Source organism: Palaemon carinicauda, chromosome 3 (genome assembly GCF_036898095.1).
Source record: "Palaemon carinicauda isolate YSFRI2023 chromosome 3, ASM3689809v2, whole genome shotgun sequence".
NCBI lineage: Eukaryota > Metazoa > Arthropoda > Malacostraca > Decapoda > Palaemonidae > Palaemon > Palaemon carinicauda.
This window is the reverse complement of record NC_090727.1, coordinates 137,347,716-137,373,592: the sequence shown is the minus strand read 5'-3', so window position 1 is coordinate 137,373,592 and position 25,877 is coordinate 137,347,716. Positions and strand designations below refer to the sequence as shown.

The 25,877-nt window shown below is 42.7% G+C and overlaps 1 protein-coding gene across 1 annotated transcript in view; it reads left to right on the top strand.

Annotated features, from left to right (window-relative positions):
• LOC137638571 (ubiquitin-fold modifier 1) overlaps positions 1-15,224 on the top strand; it is an 80,756-nt gene extending 65,532 nt beyond the window's left edge. Inside the window, exons 3-4 of the mRNA XM_068370742.1 lie at positions 5,065-5,195; positions 15,049-15,224. Of these exons, the coding sequence (XP_068226843.1) occupies positions 5,065-5,195; positions 15,049-15,116 (199 nt within the window). The 3' untranslated portion in view covers positions 15,117-15,224. The remainder of the gene's footprint in view (positions 1-5,064; positions 5,196-15,048) is intronic.
• Positions 15,225-25,877: the final 10,653 nt, after the last annotated feature.

The following is a 25,877-nucleotide window of genomic DNA, read 5'->3' as shown; positions in this document are numbered from 1 at the left end:
GGAGATTTTCAAATGGACTATGGATCTGACCAAGGAACTGGGCCTCCTGGTCAATTTTGAGGAGTCTCAGCTCGTTCCATCCCAGACCATTGTCTCCTTGGGTATGGATCTTCAGAGTCGAGCTTTTCGGACTTTTCCGTCGGCCCCAAGGATCTTCCAAGCCCTAGAATGCATCCAGAGCATGCTGAGAAGGAACCGATGCTCAGTCAGGTAGTGGATGAGTCTAACAGGGACACTTTCATCGCTGGCCCTGTTCATCGTGTTAGGGAGACTCCACCTCCCCCCCCTTCAGTTTCATCTAGCTGCTCACTGGATAAAGGACATGACGCTAGAGACGGTCTCAGTTCCTGTTTCCGAAGAGAGGAGGTCTTCTCTCGCGTGGTGTAAGAACAGCTTTCTTCTCAAGGAAGTCTACCTTTGGCTGTTCAGAAACACGACCGCCGTCTCCTCTCGGACGCATCAGACACGGGCTGGGGTGCGACTTTGGACGGACAAGAATGCTCGGGAACATGGAATCAGGAGCAAAGGACACTTCACATCATTTGCAAGAAGTTGTTGGCGGTTATTCTGGCCTTGATAAACTTCAAGTCCCTCCAGCTTAACAAAGTGGTGGAGGTGGACTCTGACAACACCACAGCCCTGGCTTACATCTTCAAGCAGGGAGGGACTCTTTCGTGGAAGTTGTTCTAGATCGCAAGGGACCTACTCATCTGGTCTTAAGATCGAAAGCTAACTGGTAACGAGGTTCATTCAGGGCGGTATGAATGTCATGGCAGATCACCTCAGACGGAAGGGTCAGGTCATCCCCACAGAGTGGACCCTTCTCAAGAATGTTTGCAACAGACTTTGGGCCCTGTGGGGTCAGCCAACCATAGATCTGTTCACTACCTCGATAACCTAGAGACTCCTGTTGTATTGTTCTCCGATTCCAGACCCAGCAGCAGTTCACGTGGATGCTTTTCTGCTGGATTGGTTCCATCTCGACCTGTATGCATTCCCGCCGTTCAAGATTGTCAACAGGGTACTTCAGAAGTTCTCCTCTCACAAAGGGACACGGCTGACGTTGGTTGGCTCCGCTCTGGTCCGCGAGAGAATGGTTCTTAGAGGTACTGCAATGGCTGGTCGACATTCCCAGGACTCTTCCTCTAGGAGTGAACCTTCTAAGTCTACCTCACGTAAAGAAGGTACACCCAATCCTCCACGCTCTTCGTCTGACTGCCTTCAGACTTTCGAAAGACTCTCAAGAGCTAGGGGCTTTTCGAAGGAGGCAGCCAGAGCGATTGCCAAAGCAAGGAGAACATCCACTCTCAGAATCTATCAGTCTCAAGGGGAAGTCTTCCGTAGCTGGTACAAGACCAATGCAGTTTCCTCAACCAGTACCACTGTAACCCAGATTGCTGACTTCCTGTTATATCTAAGGAAAGTAAGATCCCTTTCAGCTCCTACGATCAAGGGTTACAGAAGTATGTTGGCAGCGGTTTTCCGCCACAGAGGCTTGGATCTTTCCACCAACAAAGATCTACAGGACCTCCCTAGGTCTTTTGAGACCTCAAAGGAACGTCGGTTGTCCACTCCAGGCTGGAATCTAGACGTGGTCCTAAGGTTCCTTATGTCATCAAGATTTGAACCTCTCCAATCAGCCTCTTTTTAGGACCTCACATTAAAAACTCTTTTCCTCGTGTGCTTGACAACAGCTAAAAGAGTAAGTGAGATCCACGCCTTCAGCAGGATCATTGTTTTCACATCTGAAACGGCTACATGTTCCTTGCAGCTCGGTTTTTGCTAAACGAGCTTCCTTCACGTCCTTGGCCTAAGTCGTTCGAGATCCCAAGCCTGTCCAACTTGGTGGGGAATGATCTGAAGAGAGTACTTTGCCCAGTTAGAGCTCTTAGGTACTATCTGAAAAGGTCTTAACCTTTACAAGGACAATCAGAAGCCTTATAGTGTGCTATCAAGAAACCTTCTTTTCCAAGTTCTAAGAACTCAGTTTCTTACTATTCAGGCTTCTGATTAGAGAAACACATTCTCATCTGAAGGAAGAAGACCTTGCTTTGCTGAAGGTAAGGACACATGAAGTGGGAGCTGTGGCTACTTCAGTGGCCTTCAAACAGAACCATTCTCTGCAGAGTGTTATGGATGCAACCTATTGGAGAAGCAAGTCAGTGTTCGCATCATTCTATCTCAAAGATGTCCAGTCTCTTTACGAGTACTGCTACACCCTGGGACCATTCGTAGCAACGAATGCAGTAGTAGGCGAGGGCTCAGCCACTACATTCCCATAATCCCATAACCTTTTAACCTTTCTCTTGAATACTTTTTATGGGTTGTACGGTCGGCTAAGAAGCCTTCCACATCCTTGTTGATTTGGCGGGTGGTCAATTCTTTCTTGAGAAGCGCCGAGGTTAAAGGTTGTGATGAGGTCCTTTAGTATGGGTTGCAGCCCTGTATACTTTAGCACCTTTGAGTTGATTCAGCCTCCCAAGAGGAACGCTGCGCTCAGTAAGGAAGACGATCTTATTAAAGGCAGAGTAACGGTTCAAGTCGACTTCCTTACCAGGTACTTATTATTTCATTGTTATTGTGGATAACTGATTATATGAAATACGGGATACTTAGCTATCCTTTAGTCTTGTACACTGGTTTTTCACCCACCCCCCTGGGTGTGAATCAGCTACATGATTATCGGGTAAGTTTAATATTGAAAAATGTTATTTTTATTAGTAAAATAAATTTTTGAATATACTTACCCGATAATCATGATTTAATCGACCCTCCCTTCCTCCCCATAGAGAACCAGTGGACCGAGGAATAATTGAGGAGGTGTCAACAAGAAGTACTTGAGTACCTGGCCACAGGTGGCGCTGGTAAATACACCCCCTTCTAGTATTGTGATAGCTGGCGTATCCCTCCATAGAATTCTGTCGGGCAACGGAGTTGACAGCTACATGATTATCGGGTAAGTATATTCAAAAATTTATTTTACTAATAAAAATAACATATTACAAGAATATGCTCTCATCTTGGTCTCATCTATGCTCTCATCTCATGGTCTTGAAAATCACGGCGAAACACGAAATGTGCTGAATTTTGCCAAAAATAAATAAATTCCATTATTTTAATAATTTTAATGATAAATTGATAATTTTCTACCCCCAACAAGTTGAAAATAATAAAAATATAACAAAACTAGATAAAAATATGTTATTGTAACAAAATATAAATAAAGCATGGTGGAACAAGAGTATGATAGAAAATACACTAGGCTTGTGTATTCTGACGCTGGGCTGAGACTTCTTATATCATCTTTGTTCATCTTTGTTCCTCATGTGAGATCGTATACCACACGCTATTGGCTGACAGATGAGTGTCAACCAATTGGGGCATAGGTATCTGTATCCTGGCTGCTGATTGGCCCAAGGATCCTAGCATCAGCCAAGAAAATGATGCTAGGCCAGGCAGCCTCTTTCCTTGTTGTTTTCTACTTTACGTTTTCCAAGCCATACGTATACTTTCGTTAAAGTTTTTATCTGATTAATTTCAATCAAACATCACAATGGTGCCTACAGTTGGCTGTGAAGTAAATATAATTTTCTTCATCATCATCTGCTGCACCGCTAATTTATCATGCCTTCATCATTAAAGTTTCATTGGACTGTGTATCGTAGGTAAGTACCCCCTACAGAATCAATTAAAATTATGTAAAATTATTTAGGAATGATTAGATATGCATATAGCAAAATATAAATATTTTGAATAAAATAGTGTAAGAGAAATATTCCATGTCCCTTAGCCTTAAATTACATAGTAATGTTCTAGAGAAATTCTCACTGTCCAGTAGCCTTAAAGTATTCTTTGTAGTGCCATTCTTCTATAGTAGTGAACTTGTATAAAATAATGTACTCCAGCCCTGTACCAATAAACTAGGCTAGGCTAGCTTAACTTTACGTGTACATTATATGGCAGTGTAATTACCGGTATACGTAAACCGCGAAAAATAGGTTTCCCTCACTTTATGCGAGAAGACTAAATATTTGATTCCTCAGACAGAAAATGTCTCCTCATTATCTAATGAAGCATTAATATTTACATCTAAACTATCCACACTTTGGTTGCAATTAACATTGAAACAATTGCAGATTGGGTGAATCTGAAGTTTGTCCTTTATTCTGATTTGAGAAGTGCCATAGAAGCTCTCAAACTGGTACTGTATTACAAATAAAAGAGCTCCTTAGATTTTATGATCAACTGGTAAATATTGAGATATGCTGGATTCTGGCCTATGTTGGAGTTGTTGGTAATGAAAAAGCAGATGTTGCTGCTATATCAGCAAAAATTTACCACAACATACCATTAACCTCCCCGTTAAGGATTACGTAAGCACAGTAAAGAATTTTATAGTAAGAAAACGGTGAACTGTGTGGATTAATGTTTTGGAAAGTAATAAATGGGAAAAATCATAACTGTTTATCCTTGAAGTTAATTTGCATATTGGTCATGCAAGATTGACCTTTGTTTTTAATATGCACTCATGAGATGTCCCAAGTGCAGTGAGTGTGACATGAGTTAAAGATTAGGTAATTTTTTTTGTGAATGCAGGTTTTCAAAAACAAAGATCAGAAAACTATCTACAACATTGTATCAGATTCTGTATTTAAGATTTTAACAATTTTAAAGAACACATATTCAGTAAATACAATTTAAATTTCTGTTACAGAATTTTTTTTTATTATTTTTTATTACCTATATTTATTATTTTATATTTTCTTTTGAGTTTGATTCATAGGGCTGGGTAATATCCCATTTTGATAATTGGTACATGGAGTATCCAGTTATGACTTTGGTACTGTACTTCTTATTAAGAGGTCACCTAAGTTTGAGTGAAGGATTTGTCCACTGTGTAGTGGGATAAAAACTACTGTACTGTACTTGTGAAATTAAGGCTATCTTTGAAAACATGAAATGATATTCATGATTGTACAATTATGCTTCACATATTGTGTGATTATACTGTAGTCAGTTTTCCATTAATATTTATTTATTTCACAATCTCCAATCTTCTCACAGGCTTAGTGTACCTGAAAACACCCCATTTACTGCCGTATTGAAGTTTGCTGCGGAGGAATTTAAGGTTGCGCCTGCAACTTCGGCTATTATTACTGATGATGGGATAGGCATCAATCCAAGTCAGAGTGCTGGTTAGTAATATTTTCCTCTATTATTTTTACTTGTGTTAATATGAAGCACAAAAATATTCTTTACTAATGTTTGTTCTGACACAGATACAAACCTTCGCTATTTATAGGGTATTACTTTCGGCTACGCTGGAAACTAGCCAAGACAATTTTAGTGAAGGATAATTACCCCATCCGCTAGTTAGCGGTAGGGGGTTGGGATAAACTAGCTACCCCACTCACTCACACCTGTCGGTTGAGTAACCACGTTAAACAAACTGCCTTGACTTTATTACTTTTTATTTTTCTTTTGTGTGTGTCAGTGTGTGTATGGATGTCCAGGGATTGAAGGCCGCAGCTGCGGCACCTTCATGTCATCCGTGGAGACAGACCCACACCCTTTATGCCCGGCTTGCCGGGAACTCGGTGTTCGCGGGAAAACACCTGTTCCGAGTGTAGGGAGTGGCCTGCCTCCCAGTGGGAGAGGTTTGCACGTAAGCAGAAAAGGAAGTCTAAATGCGAATCTTCGCTTTCGGGGTCTTCCTCGAAATCGAAGAAATCGCGGGCTTCTGCTTCCTCTACGCCCAAATCTCTGCCCGAAGCTAATCCTCGACCAGGCCCTTCCGGGGTACGGTCGAGCAGTAGCGCAGGTCTTGTGACTCCAGGTCAACCCTGTGGGATAGACGAGGATGGCGACTCCCCTAGTGAGTCGGCTCCTTCTCTTCACCCAGGGAGTGCCTGTTCTTTTCCAGACCTTGGGTCTGGTTCCGACGTCGAGGAGTTAGCTAACCCACCAGGAGCAGTGGCAGGGCTCTCTCAAAGGTGAGCTTTCCCTTCCGGGGAACATATCTCTCGTTCGCGGGAGAAGGTTGCCTCTGTGCATCGGCAATCTCCTTACGCTTTAGGTTCTCCTCCAGGGGCGGAAAGAGAACCTTGTTATAAGCGTAGTTCTCCTTAGGGCGAACTTTCCTCCCCTATGGAGGATTTATCTGTTGACCTTAATCAGTCTCTCCCTCGGGCGGAGTCTGTTGTATGTTCCTCTCCGGAGGTTCGTAGAGTGGAGGGGTGGGTAACCCGTCTCCACCCCGGGCGTTCTCCTCCTCGGGCTGTGAGGAGACGTCTTTTTGAGCCTGCTGGTTCTCCTCACGTTGACCCTTCGGGGTCTCGTGATGATCACCCTTTGGGCTGACGTGATCGTGAGCCTTCGGGCTCTCGTCATGTTGATCCTGCGGGTTCTCATGACAGCAGGTGTCCTTCGGGTCTCCGTCGCGCTGAAACTTCGGGCTCTCGTGACTTGAAACCTTTGGGTTTCTCTTACGCTGAACCCTCGGGCTCTCGTAACGACAGTAACATTGAACCTCCGGGTTCTCGTACCGTCAGTCACGTTGATCCTTCGGGATCTCGTGACAGAGGAACCTCGATTCCTCGTTACGCTGACCCTTCGGGGTCTCTTAACCTGAGTTACGCTGAACCATTGGGGTCTCGTAACTCTAGTCACGCTAACACTTCGGGTTCGCGCAACACAGTTCACGCTGAACTTTCGGGTTCTCGTCACCAGAGTCATTCTTTTTATGACAGAGTTTTTAAACTCTCGTTGTGTTGATCGTTCGCAGTCACACAACACAAGCTATCATGAACCTTCGGGTGAGCGTAGCAATGAGTTCTCTCACCAACCTGAGAGCTCTCGCGCGCACGACCAAGTTAGCGCGCATGACCGTCTTGGCGCGCGCAAACAAAATGGGGATCATGGCGCGCGGGTTCATCCTATGGCACGCCATATGCACGAACATCCTGTTGCTCGCCATGTGCGCGAGCAACCTTGTGCGCGCCAGGTGCGCGAAACCCCTCATGCGCTCCAGGAGCGCGAAAAAGGTGCGCGCAATCGGGAAAGGCGCGCGCACGAGCACGAGCTCCCTTCCGCCTACCAACAGTTCGGCACAAGAGCGCACGACCATCTTGGCGCTCACAATCGGTCTCTCAAGCCCCTTAGGCCTCAACAGAGACAACGGTCGCCTGTGCGACCGAGCCCAGACCCTATCCCTAAGGGTAGACCTGTGCCTATCTTGCCTGTAGGGAAGCCTCCATCAGACAAGAGGGTTAGGAAACCTGCCCAGGTTCCTAAACCCAGGGAGCAGTCCTTTGCTAAGGACCTTCCCCCTAGTTCCTAAGGAGCCCGTGACCCCCCGTGGCTTAGCACCTTATTCAATGAAGGGAGTCGTTCCCCGCTCCCAGCCCTTAGGTGATACACCTAGGATTCCCTTGTCGCCTCCTCTTTTCCCAGGGTCCTCTCCTCCCTCCGATCCTAGGAGAAGGTCGGAAGTTCCAGCACAGGCGGGTCCTTCAGGCAAGAGGAGACAATCATCCCCTCGCAAAAGACCTCTGGAGGAGATTAGGCATGAACCTCAGGGTAGCCCCCAGCAGTTCAAGACGCCACAGGCCAGGCCAAAGGGGGAAAGGAAAAGGATTCGTCCTTCGCCCCCCAAGGAGGATAGGGTTACTTACTATGGAAACTCCTTCCGTTCTTTACCGGTCAAGATAGTGTCTAAGGAGGCACGACCTGCGACCGGACGGGATTCCCCCCGTACGGCAATGGACTTACATTCCACCCGTAAGCCGATGGAGTCCTCTGGGCCCTTGGGGACAGAAGACCTCCGGCCTCGTAGGAGGGAACCGAAGGATTTGTTCACCATCCCCAAATCCTCGGCCAGGCTTTCTTCCTCACTGCCTCCCAGGCAGCCGGAAGCAAGCACCTCCCCGGTAGTCTCCCTATCCCCAGTCTATACAGTTGACGACTTCGACCCATGCCGGGCTCCTATGGATGAAAGCTAGGACGTGGAAGGGCAGAGCGATCTCGAGGATGACGCTCTGCCAGCAGCCACTAGCCCTAAGCTTACAGAGGATGAGTGGAAGGAGTCGCAACATGCCTTCTGGCAGATCCTAGCCTGCATCCGTTCCATCAATGGACTTCCAGATCCATCGGCAGCCCCTCTAGATGGAAAAGAAATGGTCCTTGACCAGTTCTATGGCACTCAGAAACCTCATAGGACCAGTGCAGCTTTGCCCTGGTCAAAGGGGTTGAAGAGTGCCAAACAGAAGGCAGTGTCCCAGGCAACTGGGTCCACCTCTTCTCTCCGCTCCAACTCGTCCTCCAAGCTCCTACCTCCTCCGTATGTGTTTCAGAGGAGGTACTACGAGATCCTTGGGGAATCTCTTCCAACGCTGCCTCTCGACCACTCTATAGAGGCACTCTCGAAGGCCACCCCCTTCGAGAAACTTGTGGGACTTCCAGTCTCCTTTTCGGCCTCTGAAATCCTAAACCAAGAAAAGGTGGCGAAGTACGCCATGCAGGCTACTTCGTGGCTGGATTTCTGGTTAGGATCCTTAGGACAACTGATGCGGTCTAAAAACCTGTCTCGGGAGTCCTCCAGGAAGTCTTTGGAGACTTTCCTATTGTCTGGCACTCGGGCCATCGAGTTCCTCTCCCATCAGGTAGTGAACCTTTGGGCCAACACGGCCCAACACTATCTTGAAGAGGAGAGATGCCGTCATAGGCAAGCTCTATAGACATCTCCCTCAGGCCGAAGTAGCGAGTCTGAGAAATGCTCCTTTCGAGGGCAATGCTTTGTTACATCCCGAGGATGTCGAGCGGGTGGCAGAGAGGTGGAGGAAGTCCAGTTAGGACTCCCTCATCCAAAAGGTCTTAACAGCTAGACCTTACCCCTCTCAGCCACAGCGGAAAGCACAGACAAACCCGCAGCCGAAAAGTGCTAGAGACCCAAAACAGCAGGGTAAAAAGGGTGCAAAGCAGGCCTTTCACAGCAAAAAGTCCTTCCGTGGAGGAAAGGGTAAGAAGGGATCTGGCCGAGGCCGATCCCAATAAGACCTGTGTGGGGTTGCCTGCAAAGCCGCTGGCAGAGGTGGCTTCACCACAGGGCCGAACCCTGGATGGTCGAGGTGATTCTTTCAGGGTATCGTATCCCGTTCACGCTCTCTCTTCCTCCACTGACTCGAGTGCCGATTCCATTGAACTGTCAAATAACGTCCAACTCGCCCAGTTGCAGGACAGTTGTCTGGGCCTAGCATGACATGACATCGGTTCATGCGCCTTCTCCACTGTCAAACTGGTTATCGTCTTCTGGACGCTCTGCGTGTTTTTTAAACGGTGTAGACCCTATTTTTATTATGCTGCTAGATATGCAACAGAAGCTCTCTTCGCTCATGCTAGTTTATCGGCCTGCGAACAACAAGAGAGTAGCAGGCCTGGACCCTGAGTGTCAGGTAACTTCACACCTGGACACCAAGCGTAGTGAGGCTACTAGTCAAGATGTTCTTGATGACGAACGTCTTTACAACTCCCGAGTTAAATGTTGTATTTTAGCCATTTTTAACCCAAGGAGTCGAGCAAACAGACGTGACGTCGAACGTTCACCTAACAGGACGTCGAGCTTCCAGCGGAACAAGACATCCTGCAGGATGTGACATCGAGCGTCCAGCAAGACGTGATGTCGAGTGTCTATCGAGACGCGACGTTAACCATCAAGCACAATGCGACCCCGAGCGTCAAACAGCTTGGGACATGGACTTGTACGCGTTCCCACCATTTAAAGTGCTGTACAAGGTGTTACAAAAGTTTGTGTCTCACGAGGGAACCAGGTTGACTTTAGTGGCTCCTTTCTGGCCGTCAAGAGGGTGGTTCACAGAGGTACTGGATTGGATAGTGGGCATTCCAAGAAGCCTGACATTGAGAATAGATCTTCTCAAACAACCTCTCTTGGCAAGAAACCATCTAAACCTCCAAGCTCTACGTCTGACTGCCTTCAGACTATCGAAAAACTCGCAAGCGCTAGAGCATTTTCAAAGGAGGCAGCTAGGGCTATCGCTAGAGCAAGGACGACTTCTACCATCAAGGTTTATCAGTCCAAGGGGGAGGTTTTTAGAGAATGGTGTAGAACTAAATCAGTTTCTTCATCCAGTACCTCTGTAACACAAATTGCTGATTTCTTCTTAGACCTTAGAAGAAAGCACAACTTTTCCTCCTCGACCATCAAGGGGTACAGGAGCATGCTGGCAGCTGCATTCAGACACAGGAATTTAGATCTCTCAAATAATAAAGACCTTCAAGATCTCAGATCTTTTGAGACTTCTAAGAAGCGTCAACAAGAATCACCAGCCTGGAATTTAGATGTTGTTTTAAAATTCCTCATGAGTGACAGATTCGAGCCTTTACACTCGGCTTCTTTTAAAGATCTGATTTTGAAGACACTTTTCTTAGTAAGTCTGGCACCAGCTAAGAGAGTCAGTGAAGTTCACGCTTTTAGCAAGAATATTAGCTTCAGAAACGGAAAAGCCATATGCTCCTTGCAACTTGGATTCCTGGCCAAAAGCGAACGTCCTTCTCATCCATGGCCTAAATCTTTTGCGATTGCTAACCTCTCTGATATGGTTGGTGAAGAGTTGGAGAAAGTCCTGTGTCCTGTTAGAGCACTGAAGTTCTATCTGGACAGAACTAAAGATTTAAGAGGCAATTCAGAAGCTCTTCATGTCTAAAAACGCCCTATCTTTTTTTTTTATAAGACTTTTAATTAGAGAGGCTCACTCACACTGTGGTGAGGCAGACCTTAAGCTGCTGAAAGTAAAAACTCATGAAGTTAGAGCTGTGGCAACTTCTGTAGCTTTTAAACAAAATTGTTCTCTGCAAAGCATCATGGATACAACCATTTGGAGGAGTAAATCTGTATTCGCCTCGCATTATTTCAAACGTGTCCAGGCTCTTTATGAGGACTGCTACACTTTGGGACCATTCGTAGCAGCGAGTGCAGTAGTAGGTGAAGGATCTACCACTACGTTCCCAAAATCCCTAGTACCCTTGTTCTTCTCTTGGAACTTTTATATATTTTTATGGTTGTATGTGGAGATTGGTCGACAATCTTCCGCAATCTTTGATTTAGTTAGGTGGTCATTTTGTTCCTTAAGAGCGCCCGGAACAAGGCTATTAGTTGAGGTCCTGTCAGCATAGAGGTTATTTACCCATTTGACAGCTCCTAGAGATCTTCAGCCCCCTGGGTGGATCGCTGGATCTCATAAGGATAGCAGACATAATGAGGCAGAGAATCATTGAAGTCAGCTTCCTTAACCGCTACAAAAACTTAAGCTTGTTTTAATTAACTCTTAAGTAATATTCCAACAATGTTGCTGTTTCTAACCCTCCACCAAGGGTGTCAATCAGCTATTCCTATATATCCAGCAGGTAAGTTTAATGTTTAAAAATGATATTTTCATAATAAAATAAATTTTTGAACATACTTACCCGCTGGTTATATAACCTTTATTCCCCCCCTCCTCCCCTCTAGAGACATTCTATGGGCATGGAAAATCTGGAGATTCATGGAATGGTTCTGTGTAGTTCACGTGAGGGTGCTAGTGTACACCTGGCTACTCTATCTGCAATTGCCACGAGTTTTGAATTTCTGCCGGACGTCAGAGGACTCAAGCTATTCTTATATAACCAGCGGGTAAGTATGTTCAAAACTTTATTTTATTAGGAAAATATCATATTTGGGGTTTTTATTATTAAAAGGCCATCAGTAATCAGTTTTGATTTTTAGCGTTTGAAGGTGGTTTTACAGTATTTAAAAGACTCGACTTTTGAACATTAGAAAAATATTTAACTTTCGGATTTCCCAGCTAAAATACTTTTCCTATTAGCATTGGCTTCATTTAAATGCATATTTTGCTGTGGACACACATCTTATAAGGTAAGCTTTAGTAGTTTAAGGTGATTTTGTGTAATGCCTTCCTTCAGAGCAAACATCATCTCCAGACGGAGAGTCTGCCACAATTTTTTCACTCCCCTTTGTTGGAAATGGATGTAAGGTAAAAATGCATCTGAAAAATTTCTTTGTCTGGTAAGAGCCATTCATTAATTGAACCTTAGATTGTTATTGGAGATTAGGATACCAAATCATTGTGTTGAAAATTCACATTTCTAGTAAAAAGTTTGATCATAAAAATTCCCAAAGTAAATTGGATATAAATCTTACAAAGGCTCTGAAGGTTAATGTTCAGGATACATACATACATATACCAAGGCACTTCCCCCAATTTTGGGGGGTAGCCGACATCAACAAAGAAACAAAAACCAAAAGGGGACCTCTACTCTCTACGTTCCTCCCAGCCTAACAAGGGACTCAACCGAGTTCAGCTGGTACTGCTAGGGTGTCACAGCCCACCTCCCACATTATCCACCACAGATGAAGCTTCATAATGCTGAATCCCGTACTGCTGCTACCTCCGCGGTCATCTAAGGCATCGGAGGCAGCAGCAGGGCCTACCGGAATTGCGTCACAATCGCTCGCCATTCATTCCTATTTCTAGTACGCTCTCTTGCCTCGCTCACATCTATCCTCCTATCACCCAGAGCTTCCTTCACTCCATCCATCCACCCAAACCTTGGCCTTCCTCTCGTACTTCTCCCATCAATTCTTGCATTCATCACCTTCTTTAGCAGACAGCCATTTTCCATTCTCTCAACATGGCCAAACCACCTCAACACATTCATATCCACTCTAGCTGCTAACTCATTTCTTACACCCGTTCTTACCCTCACAACTTCGTTCCTAACCTTATCTACTCGAGATACACCAGCCATACTCACTTCATCTCAAACACATTCAATTTCTGTCTCTCCATCACTTTCATTCCCCACAACTCCGATCCATACATCACAGTTGGTACAATCACTTTTTCATATAGAACTCTCTTTACATTCATGCCCAACCCTCTATTTTTTACTACTCCCTTAACTGCCCCCAACACTTTGCAACCTTCATTGACTCTCAGACGTACATCTGCTTCCACTCCACCATTTGCTGCAACAACAGACCCCAAGTACTTAAACTGATCCACCTCCTCAAGTAACTCTCCATTCAACATGACATTCAACCTTGCACCACCTTCCCTTCTCGTACATCTCATAACCTTACTCTTACCCACATTAACTCTCAACTTCCTTCTCTCACACACACTTCCAAATTCTGTCACTAATCGTCCACGCTTCTCTTCTGTGTCTGCAACCAGTACAGTATCAACCGCAATCAAAAACTGATTTACCTCCCATTCATGGTCATTCTCGTCTACCAGCAGGTAAGTTTAATGTTTAAAAATGATATTTTCATAATAAAATTAATTTTTGAACATACTTACCCGCTGGTTATATAACCTTTATTCCCCCCCTCCTCCCCTCTAGAGACATTCTATGGGCATGGAAAATCTGGAGATTCATGGAATGGTTCTGTGTAGCTCGCGTGAGGGTGCTAGTGTACACCTGGCTACTCTATCAGGATACTAGGATTAAATCTGCATCTCTTAAATTTTTGCAGATATCAAATGAGGCAGCTCAATGGCATCACCATGTTGTTCGCTGAATATTACCTTGAAGAGTTCGTTTTCTTTTTGAGATTACTGGGCTCAGTTCAGTTAATATATGATTTTCATATTTAAAAAAATTTTCAAATATCCTGAGGAAAACAGTCAGGAGTCTCATATTTGAAGGTTTGTTACCTGTAATCTAGATCACTTCGGAGTTTAGAATTTTGATTATACTATAATACTTTTTTAATTGTATTATTTACCAGTACCTATCTCTTTCTCCATCAGTGTGTGGGAGACAGCAATATGAATATTAGGGGAGTTTTATAGAAATAAACATCTTAATAATAAAATTTTTTATTTCTATACTTAACTGCTGTTCATATACATGACTACCCTCCTTCCCACTAACTTGATATCAGAGAACAGGAAATAGTTTGACTTTGAAACTGGAACAATGGCCTTCTTGCCATTAACTGCTAGTGTCTCATTATTTTACTATTGGTATATGTCTTTTGAAAGGAAAGAAAGTGGGATTTATTTTTCAAAAATTTTAAGGGTAAATGTCAATAAACCTAGCTTCTGGAGAAAGAAGTAATATGAAAATCAGGTGAATATAGAAATAAAAAAGATTAATATTGAAATACATTTTTACACACAGTATTAGCTGAGAGGTTGTTATTAGTACAGTGATCATATGGTTGGATGTTACTATACATGTAATCTGGAACAATAGTTGGTTTTTGACATCGGTCAGATATTTACCGAATAAAGTAACTTATACTTCCGCGATACACATACTGAACAGGAAAAAGTACTTATAACCTGTAATGTTATAAAAACCAGATAGCTTCATTAATAAACCTCCATGTACAGTACTTCATTGTCATTGCACGACTTACAGAGAGATGTAAGGCTGGGTCAAATGGCGTTATGTAAATTTGATACTGTATTTGTATTTAATATTCAAGGATGACCCCCGTAATGTTAGAACCGACATTTGTTGAACTGGCATAAAGACAGTATTACTGTATTTGATAATTGAAGTTAAAGGGAACATAAAAATATAATCAGGAATAAACTTTTTAATAAATAAGTCAGAGAACAAATATAATCCAAAACAGTTAACTGTATTTAAAGATTAAGTTAAAAAGAGCATGACTGACTAATAATAATGTAGAATAAACAGTTTATTTAATTATTAAATACTTATATGATCTAAAATTACTTTCTTTTAAGGATTTAGGAAATTAAATGAACAAAATCTGAAATAATACACTGAATATACAAGTAATCTAAAATTCAGTTTGCATTTAATGATTGAGTCAATGAGAACATAGTGTAATCTAGCATAAGTCGTGCACATGATAATCAAGTTGAAGAGAACATGCAAAGGTAATCTAATTTAAGAGAGAATTACTGATACTGGTAAGTTAAGACTACATCTGATTTTATGTCAGAATATAAAAAAAAAATAATTATTGTACATTATTGTTATTGTTGTCCACAGGAACAGTGTTTTTAAAGCATGGCTCAGAGCTTCGACTAATTCCTCGTGACCGTGTAGGATCTTCATGAAAGAACAATCAAGCCATCAATCTGTTCGTCATTGGAATTTTGATTCCATGATATTAAGGAAGAATAAGTTGTAACGTAATCCAAATTATATTTTTCAAGGTCCTATTATCTTTTTATTTATTTTGTGACATTATTTTATTTCATACCATAAATTGCATAGAGCATTAATTTTTATGCAAGTACTGTATCTGTTAATTGTCTGTTATTCCTGTGCAAAAACAAACCTTTGTTATTTATGATTGGTATAGTTTAGTGTTCAAGCTGGTACTTCCAATGAAGAATTATTGAGGTTCCGATAACTAATATGACATGCCCTACTTGCCTGTGTTTAGGATCGACGGGCTGTGGCTTGAAGCAGGTAACCCACTCTAACTTCAGCTCTGCTGACACTCAGACATCCGTTGTTGCCCTTTTGAAGTTTTCATTGCTTTTGCATTGATTGTTTTTCTCTTGTCTTCCAGAATGAGTGCAAGTAGAGCAAGATGAGGACTTGCCCTGGTGTGGAAGGACATCTCTGTGGGGCTTTCAAGAGTCATGTGGAAGTTGACCTTCATCCTTTTGTATGCAACGTGTAGGGGACGTCGATGCTCCTCAGAGTCCCTTCTGCTGTTTGTAGGGAGTGGTTGGTCTCCCAATGGAAGAAATTTCACTGATGGAAGAAGAAATCTAAATAGGATCATTCTTATTCTCCTTCGACTGCTTCAGTGTTGAATCAGAAGAAGTCTAGATCTCCTACTGTGATTCTGGAAATTCCCCTGACTGAGCCTTATTTGTCTTCCACCAAGCCAACCAATGAAGGACGGCTACCATTTAATTCTCCAGGTTTATCTTGAAGATGTAGATTCTTCTGTCCTCCATAGTGAGATAGGAGATACTTAATTTATATTAGAGGCTAGTCCCCTTGTTATCTCTTTGTCTCCGGTTTTTGAGCTTGCTTCTACTGATACTCGCCGCATGACAGCTAAAGAGCATCATGTTGAGTCATCTACTTTGCCATATTTCAGTGCTCTGGCCTATTATGATCAGGTCTTTATTTCTGACTTGGGGTATCAAAGCGAGTTCTCATGTTATACTTCTCGTGATTTGCATCTGAGGTTTTTAGAACATTCTCCAGAACAATCTCCTGAGCATTTGCTTGAATGCATGCCAGAGCGCCAACCATCACCTGAGCGTACTCATTAACCTCGCCCAACTCTATTCCTTTGCCTTTCTTAATATCCTACTCTTCTCCACTTTGTGCAATGAAGTCTGGCTTTCCGCTTACACCTTGAGAGCCACGACTTCGTGATAATCAAGGTATATCCACCAATCTTCTCTGACAGCGTCATTAAAGGTGGCCCGTCAGGTGAGGGTTGCTCACAGAGTTCAATGTCATGATTTTATCCCCAGAACAGAGCATCAACATAGTAACGGGAGTCATCAGTAACAATAAAGAGTACAAGTTATGAGTATGAGAGGCGTGTGCCATACAGCAAGTTAGCTGTGTGTCACCAAACCAAAATCCGGTGGCCTGTCCGTCATACTGCAGATTAGAGGTGCGTCCGCCATTCTGCAGTTTGGTGCACGCTCTCGTCCTTTACAGTGTCATCCTTCAGGGGTGGATTATTCAGTACCTCATAAGGAAACTCATTCTCTGCCACCACTTGTTTTATTGGAGGAGGATGAGGTGTTGCAGGTTAGGCACGTCCACCTCCTAGATCGATTCCTTAGAGAAGTGGAAATTTCCCAGTTCCTATGAAGGCAGCTGTGGTGTTTTGCTTCCACAATATTTGAAAGAAAGCAGCTTCTTGAAACTTTACCTATGTTCCCTAGGATGGTTACCGAGGATCATCCTTGAAGAGGGATTAGGCACATTAGACCTAGTACTCCCCCGATTCTATATGTTTCTAATGCGCGTCTTCCAGAGTCTCGTGTTACGACTGCTTCTAAGAAGGGACGTTTTAAAAGAGGTTACTGTTTGATCCTGATTGGATTTTACCCAAGTTCAAAGGAAGAGGATGTTAAACCTCTGCTTCCTTCTGCTAAACAATACCCTGTCCCTGACCCAACCTCTCCAGTGGAGTTGCCCTGTCACGATCAGGTTTTGTCACCGTCTCTTTCCTCCGTTCCTGCAAATGACTTGGTTAGACAACGTAAAGGTATTCTTGAAAGGTGCAATAGTTGTCATCCCTGAATCAAGCAGGAAGATGCTGATGCTCCTCTGCAGAGTAAAGGGGCTAGGAGAGACCTCACTGATTCTCCATCTCCAATTATGATTGAGGACCCATCTAGTTAGACTCTTTCGTCACTAAGGGAAGTAACTGATAATATGGATGATCTGTTACTCTCTGGCTTGTACGGGTAATTTGTCTTTACAGTACTGAAACAAACATGTTATTGTTGTCCTAAAATACTGAATCCTTTTGTCAGTACAGGCAGGACAAAGAGGAAAGTATAAACACCATCTCTTTCTATCTTTGGGAAATCATCATGAGAGCATTCAAGAATAGGGGAGATTCATCTATGTAATCCACTTCCCAAGCCCACTATGACTTTCTGTAAGATCCATTCAAGGGCACAAAACCTTAAAGCTCATGTCTGTAAATGTTTTCCATTGGACACGTGGTAGATGCCCAGCAATTGGTGTTGTGAACCCACTCCATACAGAACAGATATCATGTCTGTGAGTTGGCAGTTGCACCCATAATTTTTCTATGCTTCTTTTCATCTCTTCATCGTCATCATCCTCTCTTGGAATCGTCATGTACGACGTTACTGCTGGCCAGATACTTATACAGGTAAGCTCACTGGTGATGGGCAGTTTTTTACGATAAGTAGAAGTATTATCCTCATGGTCTTTACAACTTTTGCAGTCAATATGTCGTTCACAGACGAGAGCATATCATCTAACACGGTGGGCTGTGACACATTATAAGTTATTCTTGTGTCACGGGATGCAAGGGTTACATGTACTCTTTTTCACCTTACCAGAATGTGCATATTCATTCTGGGTTGTTTGCTAGCCAGATGGCCAACGGAAATTTCTCCTACCTTAAGTAGACTCCCGTTTTAAATGACGAAGGTTTGTTTTCATGTAGAAACAAAACAGAAATTTTGAAAATAGTATTTCAACTATCTATACAAACCTGAGACATTTAAGTTTTTCTTCCTGCCACATCCACCCCTCAAGTCCCACCTGGATTTAGCGGGTTTTCCCCTTCATGCTACAGACTCTTGATTCGACACATGGGCGAGTAGGGCATGCCATATTGGTTGCCAGATCCTCGATGATTTTTCATCTGCCATACCAGCTTGTGTGCTATAGTATATCCATTTTAAATGACTCAGGATTGTACAGCTAGGAAAAATTCAAATAATTCTTAAAATATGATTTTTTTACAAAGAAAAATTAGGATTTGTTGAATTATTTTTTCAGTGAATATATTGAATGATGTAATTTTATGGTACTTGCCTTAGTTATAAAAAAAGGATGTCCTTTTTGTTCCAAATGAAAAAGTAAGAAAAGGGCATTAAGAATAAAAAGTACTAGTAACCATACAAGTTTATAGTACATATTGTATTATAGAGGTGGGAGCTTTACTAGAAGTGATAAACAATGGGAATATTGTCAAAACAGTCGAAACCTGTGATTGTCCCTCTCGTAGTCCATACAGCATAATTCAAGTGAATTAAACATAATCTATATAAAAGATAGCATGAGGAATCATCCAAGGTCAAAATTTCTGTAAATTTATGAAGATAGCATGGATTATTTGGAACTTTCCTCAGTACCAATACAACAATTCCCTCTCATTTTCTTCATTTGACTGTAAGCGTACTGCTTGCAGTAAAATATATGGATATATGTAACATGAAAATATGTATTTTTAAGTACAATATACTGTATGCTCTTCAACTCTTATGATCTTCAGCAGAACAAAATTGCTGTCAGGCTCATGACTTTTGGCTAGGGCCAAAATTTATGCACCTGATGAGAAATTGTTTCTGCACCTCAGTATGGCCAAACTATAACAGATATGAAATTCTGGTTTATTATGTTGAAAATTATCTTTCTTTAATGATGTAAGCAGAATATATTTGCAATGCTAGGAAGCATTAAAAAAAGTGAGGATAATGTGAAAATTTTACAAAAATGTTAGATACACCTGTACTGTACTTGTAAAAATATTCACAATATATTTTTGTTAGGGGACTTTATTCTATAAGGAAATTGTGTAGAAATAGCTGATCTGCCATGCTGTATCAATGATTTTGCTATAAATGCGATTGATAAGGAGTGGTGATTGATTATAAAATGCGAAATTACGTTAACATTTGTAGCATAACTAGCTAAGGAATGAAGATATAAAGAAATTGAATATTACATTTGAAAGCTTAATAAATTGTGGTAAAAATAAAACTGCTATGCATTGTTTGGAAGAAATTGAGCAGCCATAAAGTAAAGATGGACAGTAAATTTTTATTGTCTTACCATAAAGTAAAGATGGACAGTAAATTTTTATTGTCTTACCATAAAGTAAAGATGGACAGTAAATTTTTATTGTCTTACCATAAAGTAAAGATGGACAGTAAATTTTTATTGTCTTACCATAAAGTAAAGATGGACAGTAAATTTTTATTGTCTTTTAATCAAATTTATAATAAAGTTTATGTTGAAATGTTCACTTGTTCCATTACAAAAATACAACTCATCATCCTTTACATAGGAGAGATAACAGTGAAGCTGGAGAATGCGACAGCTAAAACTTGTAAAATGAGGTGTAAGCAGGTGGCCCGTAGTTACCTGGCTGGGAGCTGGGAAGCCCCGTCACTCTGCTTGCTTATTGAGTAGTCATTATGATAGCACTTGCCTTTTCCGGGTGTGATGCTATAGTTTCTTGGGACACTGTCCTTGAGTTTGAAATATGCTTAAAGATAACGTCTCCCACAACTCGATCGGTTGGCTGAAGGAGAATGCAGGATTCTCACCTTTAAGTTAAACTCTTGATGTCGAAGGAACAAGCTCCTTCCCAAAGAAATTATGTTAACTTCTTTGGATATACACTCAAGCAACAGGTCCCCCAGCGAGGGCTGTTGAATCAATGTTCTCAACCTCGCAAATAGTTAACTGATTGCCAGACTTGGTCTACGATCATCTCGCTTTTTAGACTTGAAAAGTGCTTGCCAAGTGAGCACTCTTAACCCTCAGCAAAGTTGCACGTCAACCTTTGTGGGATCTCTTCATCATCTTGAAGAATACAGACGAGTTTCTACCAGACACCTACACGTGCCACAACCAGATGCGCCTTCGGTGGTTGCGCCCAGACATGCCTCACTCAGACGGCCATTGCCCAGATCAGCATCATGTAGAAGCCTCACTAGACTTAATCGCCTACATGCGGATGTTCAAGTTGAACACAGGACTCTCACTCTCACTGGAGCAAGCTCGCTCTTCAGAGTACTTGCATGGTCTGCCAATGCAAGCACACCTAAACATGGCATTTATGAATGTGCATGTAGAAGAACTAACCTTACTAAACCCCTGGCATGTGCTCAGCCAGTTAGAAGTATTGAATAGGTTGTTTACCCCACCTCAACGTTACGTGAATCACTCTTAAGCGCCTCATAAGAGCGCAAGTGTGAATTCTCTTTCATAATAGACTTTGTTGCCTGCGAGAGCTAAATGCATGCATTTAATGTGTGCGCTCTTCAGACCTCGGGCATTTTTATGACTGGTAGGTCTAGCCAACAGACTTCCCTGACTCCTGAGTCGTGACCATCGACATCCAGTTACTTTACTAGTAAGGGTGATTCTCACATTGATCCCATTATGGATAAAGATCACCCTGAATTCAGTAGTTTTTTTTGCCAACAATTATAAATTGTCTCCGATATAATTTGGGTAGACCTCACATTCCCTATTCCAAAGAGTGTCCAGTAGGGACCGTCTTCTATCATCATAGGAATAAACAAATTTCGTTCAATCTCAAGTTTTTCTAAACATCAGAGGGTAGGAGGTTTCCAACTAACCCCTCTTTCTCTCCCTCGGAAAATTTACGCCTAAAATAACGTCGTGTATACGTGTAAAGGATTCTCGTGTATTTCAGAAGAACACTACACAGGATCCAGACTCAGTTTGTTTATTTGGGAAAAATACAAATTACTTAAATTTTTAATATTTCTTATGCCCTTGATTGTATTAACTAACACATTAGGATATACACTTGATCCATTCTTATCACCACTAGCAGCTTAAACTTGATCTTTAAGGTTATGGTAATTTGCACAATCCTTAAACTGCCAAACCAACCCCTATAGGCCACAAACTCCTCAATTTCTTTCTCTTCCTATTTTTAATTTTTTTTTATTTCTCCAGAATTAGCATGAGACTCACTGGGATATACTGTTGACACTGGTCTTCCAACCAAAGAATGAACTGTCTCATCTCCATCTCAATAATGAAATTACAAAGCTTTGAAATTACTGTCAATTTCATGTGATAAGACTCCTTCACATGCTCAAGACTATAATCTTAATCATTGATAATCGTCACGATAGGTTAATGGCTTAGTTGTAGCATGTGGGTGATCTTTACCTTTTTCTTTTTCCACAGTATCTAATTGTTCTCATATAGAGTACAAACCTGTAAAGAATTTCAGGTTTATATTGGTAGGAAAATTACAAATTACTTCCAGATGTTATTTTCACTTCCATACTGATGGCTTTCCTCATCTTAAAAGCGCTGTCATCTTTGTCTGCTTTATGCTTGGGGCAAATAATGAAGAGCAAAAGGCTCTTGGTAAAAAAGCTCAGAGATGGCAACAATCCAGAACAGTCTACCACTAGGAAGAGAGGATGCTGTGCTCTTCATTCAGGCAGCATGATGCACCATGTTCTACCACCAAAGGATATATTTTTGTGCTGCACTCAGAATTTGTATGCCCATTCGTATTTACAAGGCAAACTTAGGTTGAAAAATGTTCATAATTTCTGGGAGATGTATCATATCCTTGAAATGTCAATACCGTTGTAACTAAAGGACTTTCTATTGGAAGTTCAAGCACATTATATCAAAGGGATGGTCACAAATTTCAACATAGTTAAGAATTTATCGATAGAGAAAGTGCCGACAGCACCTCATGGAGATCTATGGTGACAATATTTGCTAATTATCTGAAGAGCAATTATATGAATTGGAGGATGTGCTTAGTCTTGGTCCTTTAATTTTTGTAGGGGTTGTTTTGCGGCAACCGTACAGTACACCGTATATCCTGTGTCATAAGAAGCACCTTTTCTTCTTAAAAAATTACCCCAAAAATCACCATGCATCTCAACACTAAGAAAAAGTTGTATATGGGAGTTTGACAACCATCAAACACCCAACTTATGACATAAAGGACTCATACTCACCAGACATAAAATATAAACCTACAATTATTATTTATAACTAATAAATAAATTTATTTTTATATTGCACTTCATTTAATGTAGTACAGTAGCAAGTTATTTGTTTCTTTTGGTGATCAGTTGAGTGCAGTGTTACCAAGACCTAGAGTCACATACAAAAGCAAAAGTATTCCACCTAGAGGAATTTCTGGAGACTTTTGATCAATAGTTAAGTTTGTGTGAAACTGTGTAGGCTATATGAGGAATTTGGAAAATATTACTGGAATTTTTACTTCTTTACTAAAATCACAAATTATTAGTAATTTGTATTTTTCCTATCATACTTAATAGGAGTTACCTGGAACCTCCTCTCAATCGACCAGAGTTTTGTGTAGTTTACCCTACTCCCGTTTTCTGTAATAGTAGGCCTAGGCGGAAGGATACGTGCCCTGAGGGCAATGCCGAGGTAGGCCACATGTGAGCTTGGGTCGCGACCTTCAGTAAGTTCTATGAGAGTAAAAATACCAAAGGTCAGTGAGGCACTCGGGGAAGGAAGGGAGGGCCATAACCCGGAAGTAGTTCTCGGTAAGTATGATAGGAAAAATACAAATTACTAATAATTTGTGATTTGTTCCAACACAGGAACTTACCTCGAACTACTTTCATAGGAGACTTACACATTAGGAGGTGGGAGAGCCTACCTGTCATAAGACCCAACTGACGGGATGACACGTACCTGGACAGGGGACTAGGTACTAAAGGGTAAGAAACTGGATAGTAGGATAAACTACACAAAGAGCTCATATTAGTGTATAAGTACTCACCCTTCGAAAAATCCATGATGAAGTGCTTGAAGAATTAGGACATGGTTGTGCAGGACCACTGGTCACGAGCTCTCAAGGAAAGAAAGTTGAAAGTAAAGACAAGGGGAAGATAGAAAAGATCGCACCTGTGTCTGATGGTTTTGATATCCATGATTGAACCTGGATCTTGGGCCGTTAAACCGATTGGAGCGCGGAGATAACTGTACCAATCGAAAACCCATCTAGGGACTTCCTCGTACACTCCTTGAGGTAATGAGACATGAACGTCGACTGGTTTGACCAGGTGCCTGCTCTAAGAATCTGTGCTACTGACATGTTCTTTTCAAAAACTAGAGAGGTACTAATACCTCTAACGTCATGCACTCTGGGTCTCCCTGGCACTGGAAGACCCACACTAGTGTAAGCTTTGATGATGACTTGTCTGAGCCAAAAGGAAATGGTGTTTTTAGAAACCTGTTTCTTAGTCGGGCCTGTGGAGACGAAAAGGTTCTTTATACCTGGACGTAGATTGGCCGTCCTTTTCAGATATTTCCTTATAGCTCTGACTGGACACAATTTCAGGTCATCCTGATTGACCGATCCGGGAATTGCTGGAATGGAGAAGCCCTCAAACTTAGGGTCCCAAACTGAGGGGTTTTGAGTTTTGGCCACGAATGAATGTACAAACTTGGAGACATCTCGCCAACCCCTTGATAATCTACTTCATAGGACAGCCCATGGATCTCTCCTACTCTCTTCGCTGAGGCCAAAGCTAACAAGAAGACCGTTTTAAGCGTAAGATTCCTATCCACTATATCCTTCAAGGGTTCGAAGGGGGCCTTACTAAGCATATCCAGTACTCTAGCCAGGTCCCATTGAGGAGCCCTGGACAAAAAGGGAGGACAGGACTGCTCAAAACTCTTGATGAGCATCGAAATATGTCTAGAAGCTACTAGATCAATTCCTTTCAAGAGAAAAACTTGTCCTAGAGCGGCCCGTACTCCTTTCACTGCTGGAATAGACATGCCCACCTCATCCCTGAGGTGGACGAGAAAGTCCGCGATGTCAGGGATCGATGCTTCCAAGGGCTTGATTTTTCTTGAGGCACACCACCTTGTAAACGCTGCCCATTTTGCTTGGTATACTGCTGTAGAGGACTGCCTAAGGTATCGAGACATTCTATCTGCTGTTTTCGCCGAATATCCCTGTCTCCTCAGAAGGCGCTGGATAACCTCCAGGCGTGTAGACGAAGGGACTGATGATTCTCGTGGAACCTTAGAAAGTGTGGCTATCTTAGAAGGTCTGATGTCTGGAAGAGGCCACGGAGGGAGTATTGCCAGTCCTTTCAGATCTGCGAACCACTCCCTCTCCGGCCTCCAGGGCACTACCAAAGTCATATTTAGGTGGTTGGCTGTCCTGACTGTTGAGCACTTGTCTGATCAGAGCAAAAGGAGGAAAAGCATACACGTCTAAGTTGTCCCACTTGTGCTGGAAGGCGTCCTCCAATGCTGCCTTTGGGTCTGGGACAGGAGAACAGAATAAAAATAAGGGAAGTTGTGCGTTCAGCCTTGTTGCGAAGAGATCCATTACCGGAGATCCCCACATCCGAATGATGAACTTCACTACTTCCGGGTGAAGGGACCATGCTGTTCCTACCACTTGGCCTACCCTGCTGAGGCCGTCGGCCAGTACATTTTTCTTTCCCGGAATGAATCTCGCCGTCAAATTGACTTGTTCTTCTTCGGCCCATTTTAAGATTTGCAATGCGAGAACGCACTACTCCTTTGACTTCAATCCGCCTTTCTTCTTTATGTACGCCACCACTGTGGCGTTGTCTGACATCAGAGCCACTGTATTTCCTTTTAGGAGAGTCCCGAAGTGCAGACAGGCTTCCTGGGCAGCTCTCATCTCCAGAAAATTGATGTGCAGGGTTTTCTCGACTTCCGACCAACTTCTCGCCGTCTTCCCTAGGAGATGGGCTCCCCACCCCTCCTTTGATGCGTCTGTGAACAGAAGTTCCGGAAGCCAGTGGCGTCCCTTTGAGAGTGTTCGTACAATCCTGCCACCATTCCAGGGCCTGTCTTGTTTCTGGGAGAACCGGAACGATTTTGTAAGGGGAGCTCCTCTGATCCCAGAGATCCTTTAGGTTCCACTGAATGCTCCTGAGATTCTGTCTCCCTTGAGGGACCAACTTCTCCAAAGACACTAAGTTGCCTATCAACCTCTGCCAATCCTTTGCCCTTCTGGGTTGGTCCGCTAAGAAGGGGTGAAGGACCTGGTCCAGATTGTTCAACCTGTCTACCGACGGAAAGGCTCTGACCAGTAAGGAGTCTAGGACTATGCCCAAGTACGTCATCTTGTTGGTTGGGGTTAGGTGAGATTTTTCCAGGTTGATGGTGATACCCAGGGTCTTGCAGAAGTGTAGAAGATCCATGCCCTGTTGCTTCAAGACTTCCTCTGAGGAAGAAAGGGAGTAACCAATCGTCCAGGTACCGAATTAGACGGATTCCCCGTTCGTGAGCCCAAACGGAGACCGTCGTGAATACTCTTGTGAATACCTGGGGGGCTGTGGAGAGTCCAAAGCACAGGGCTC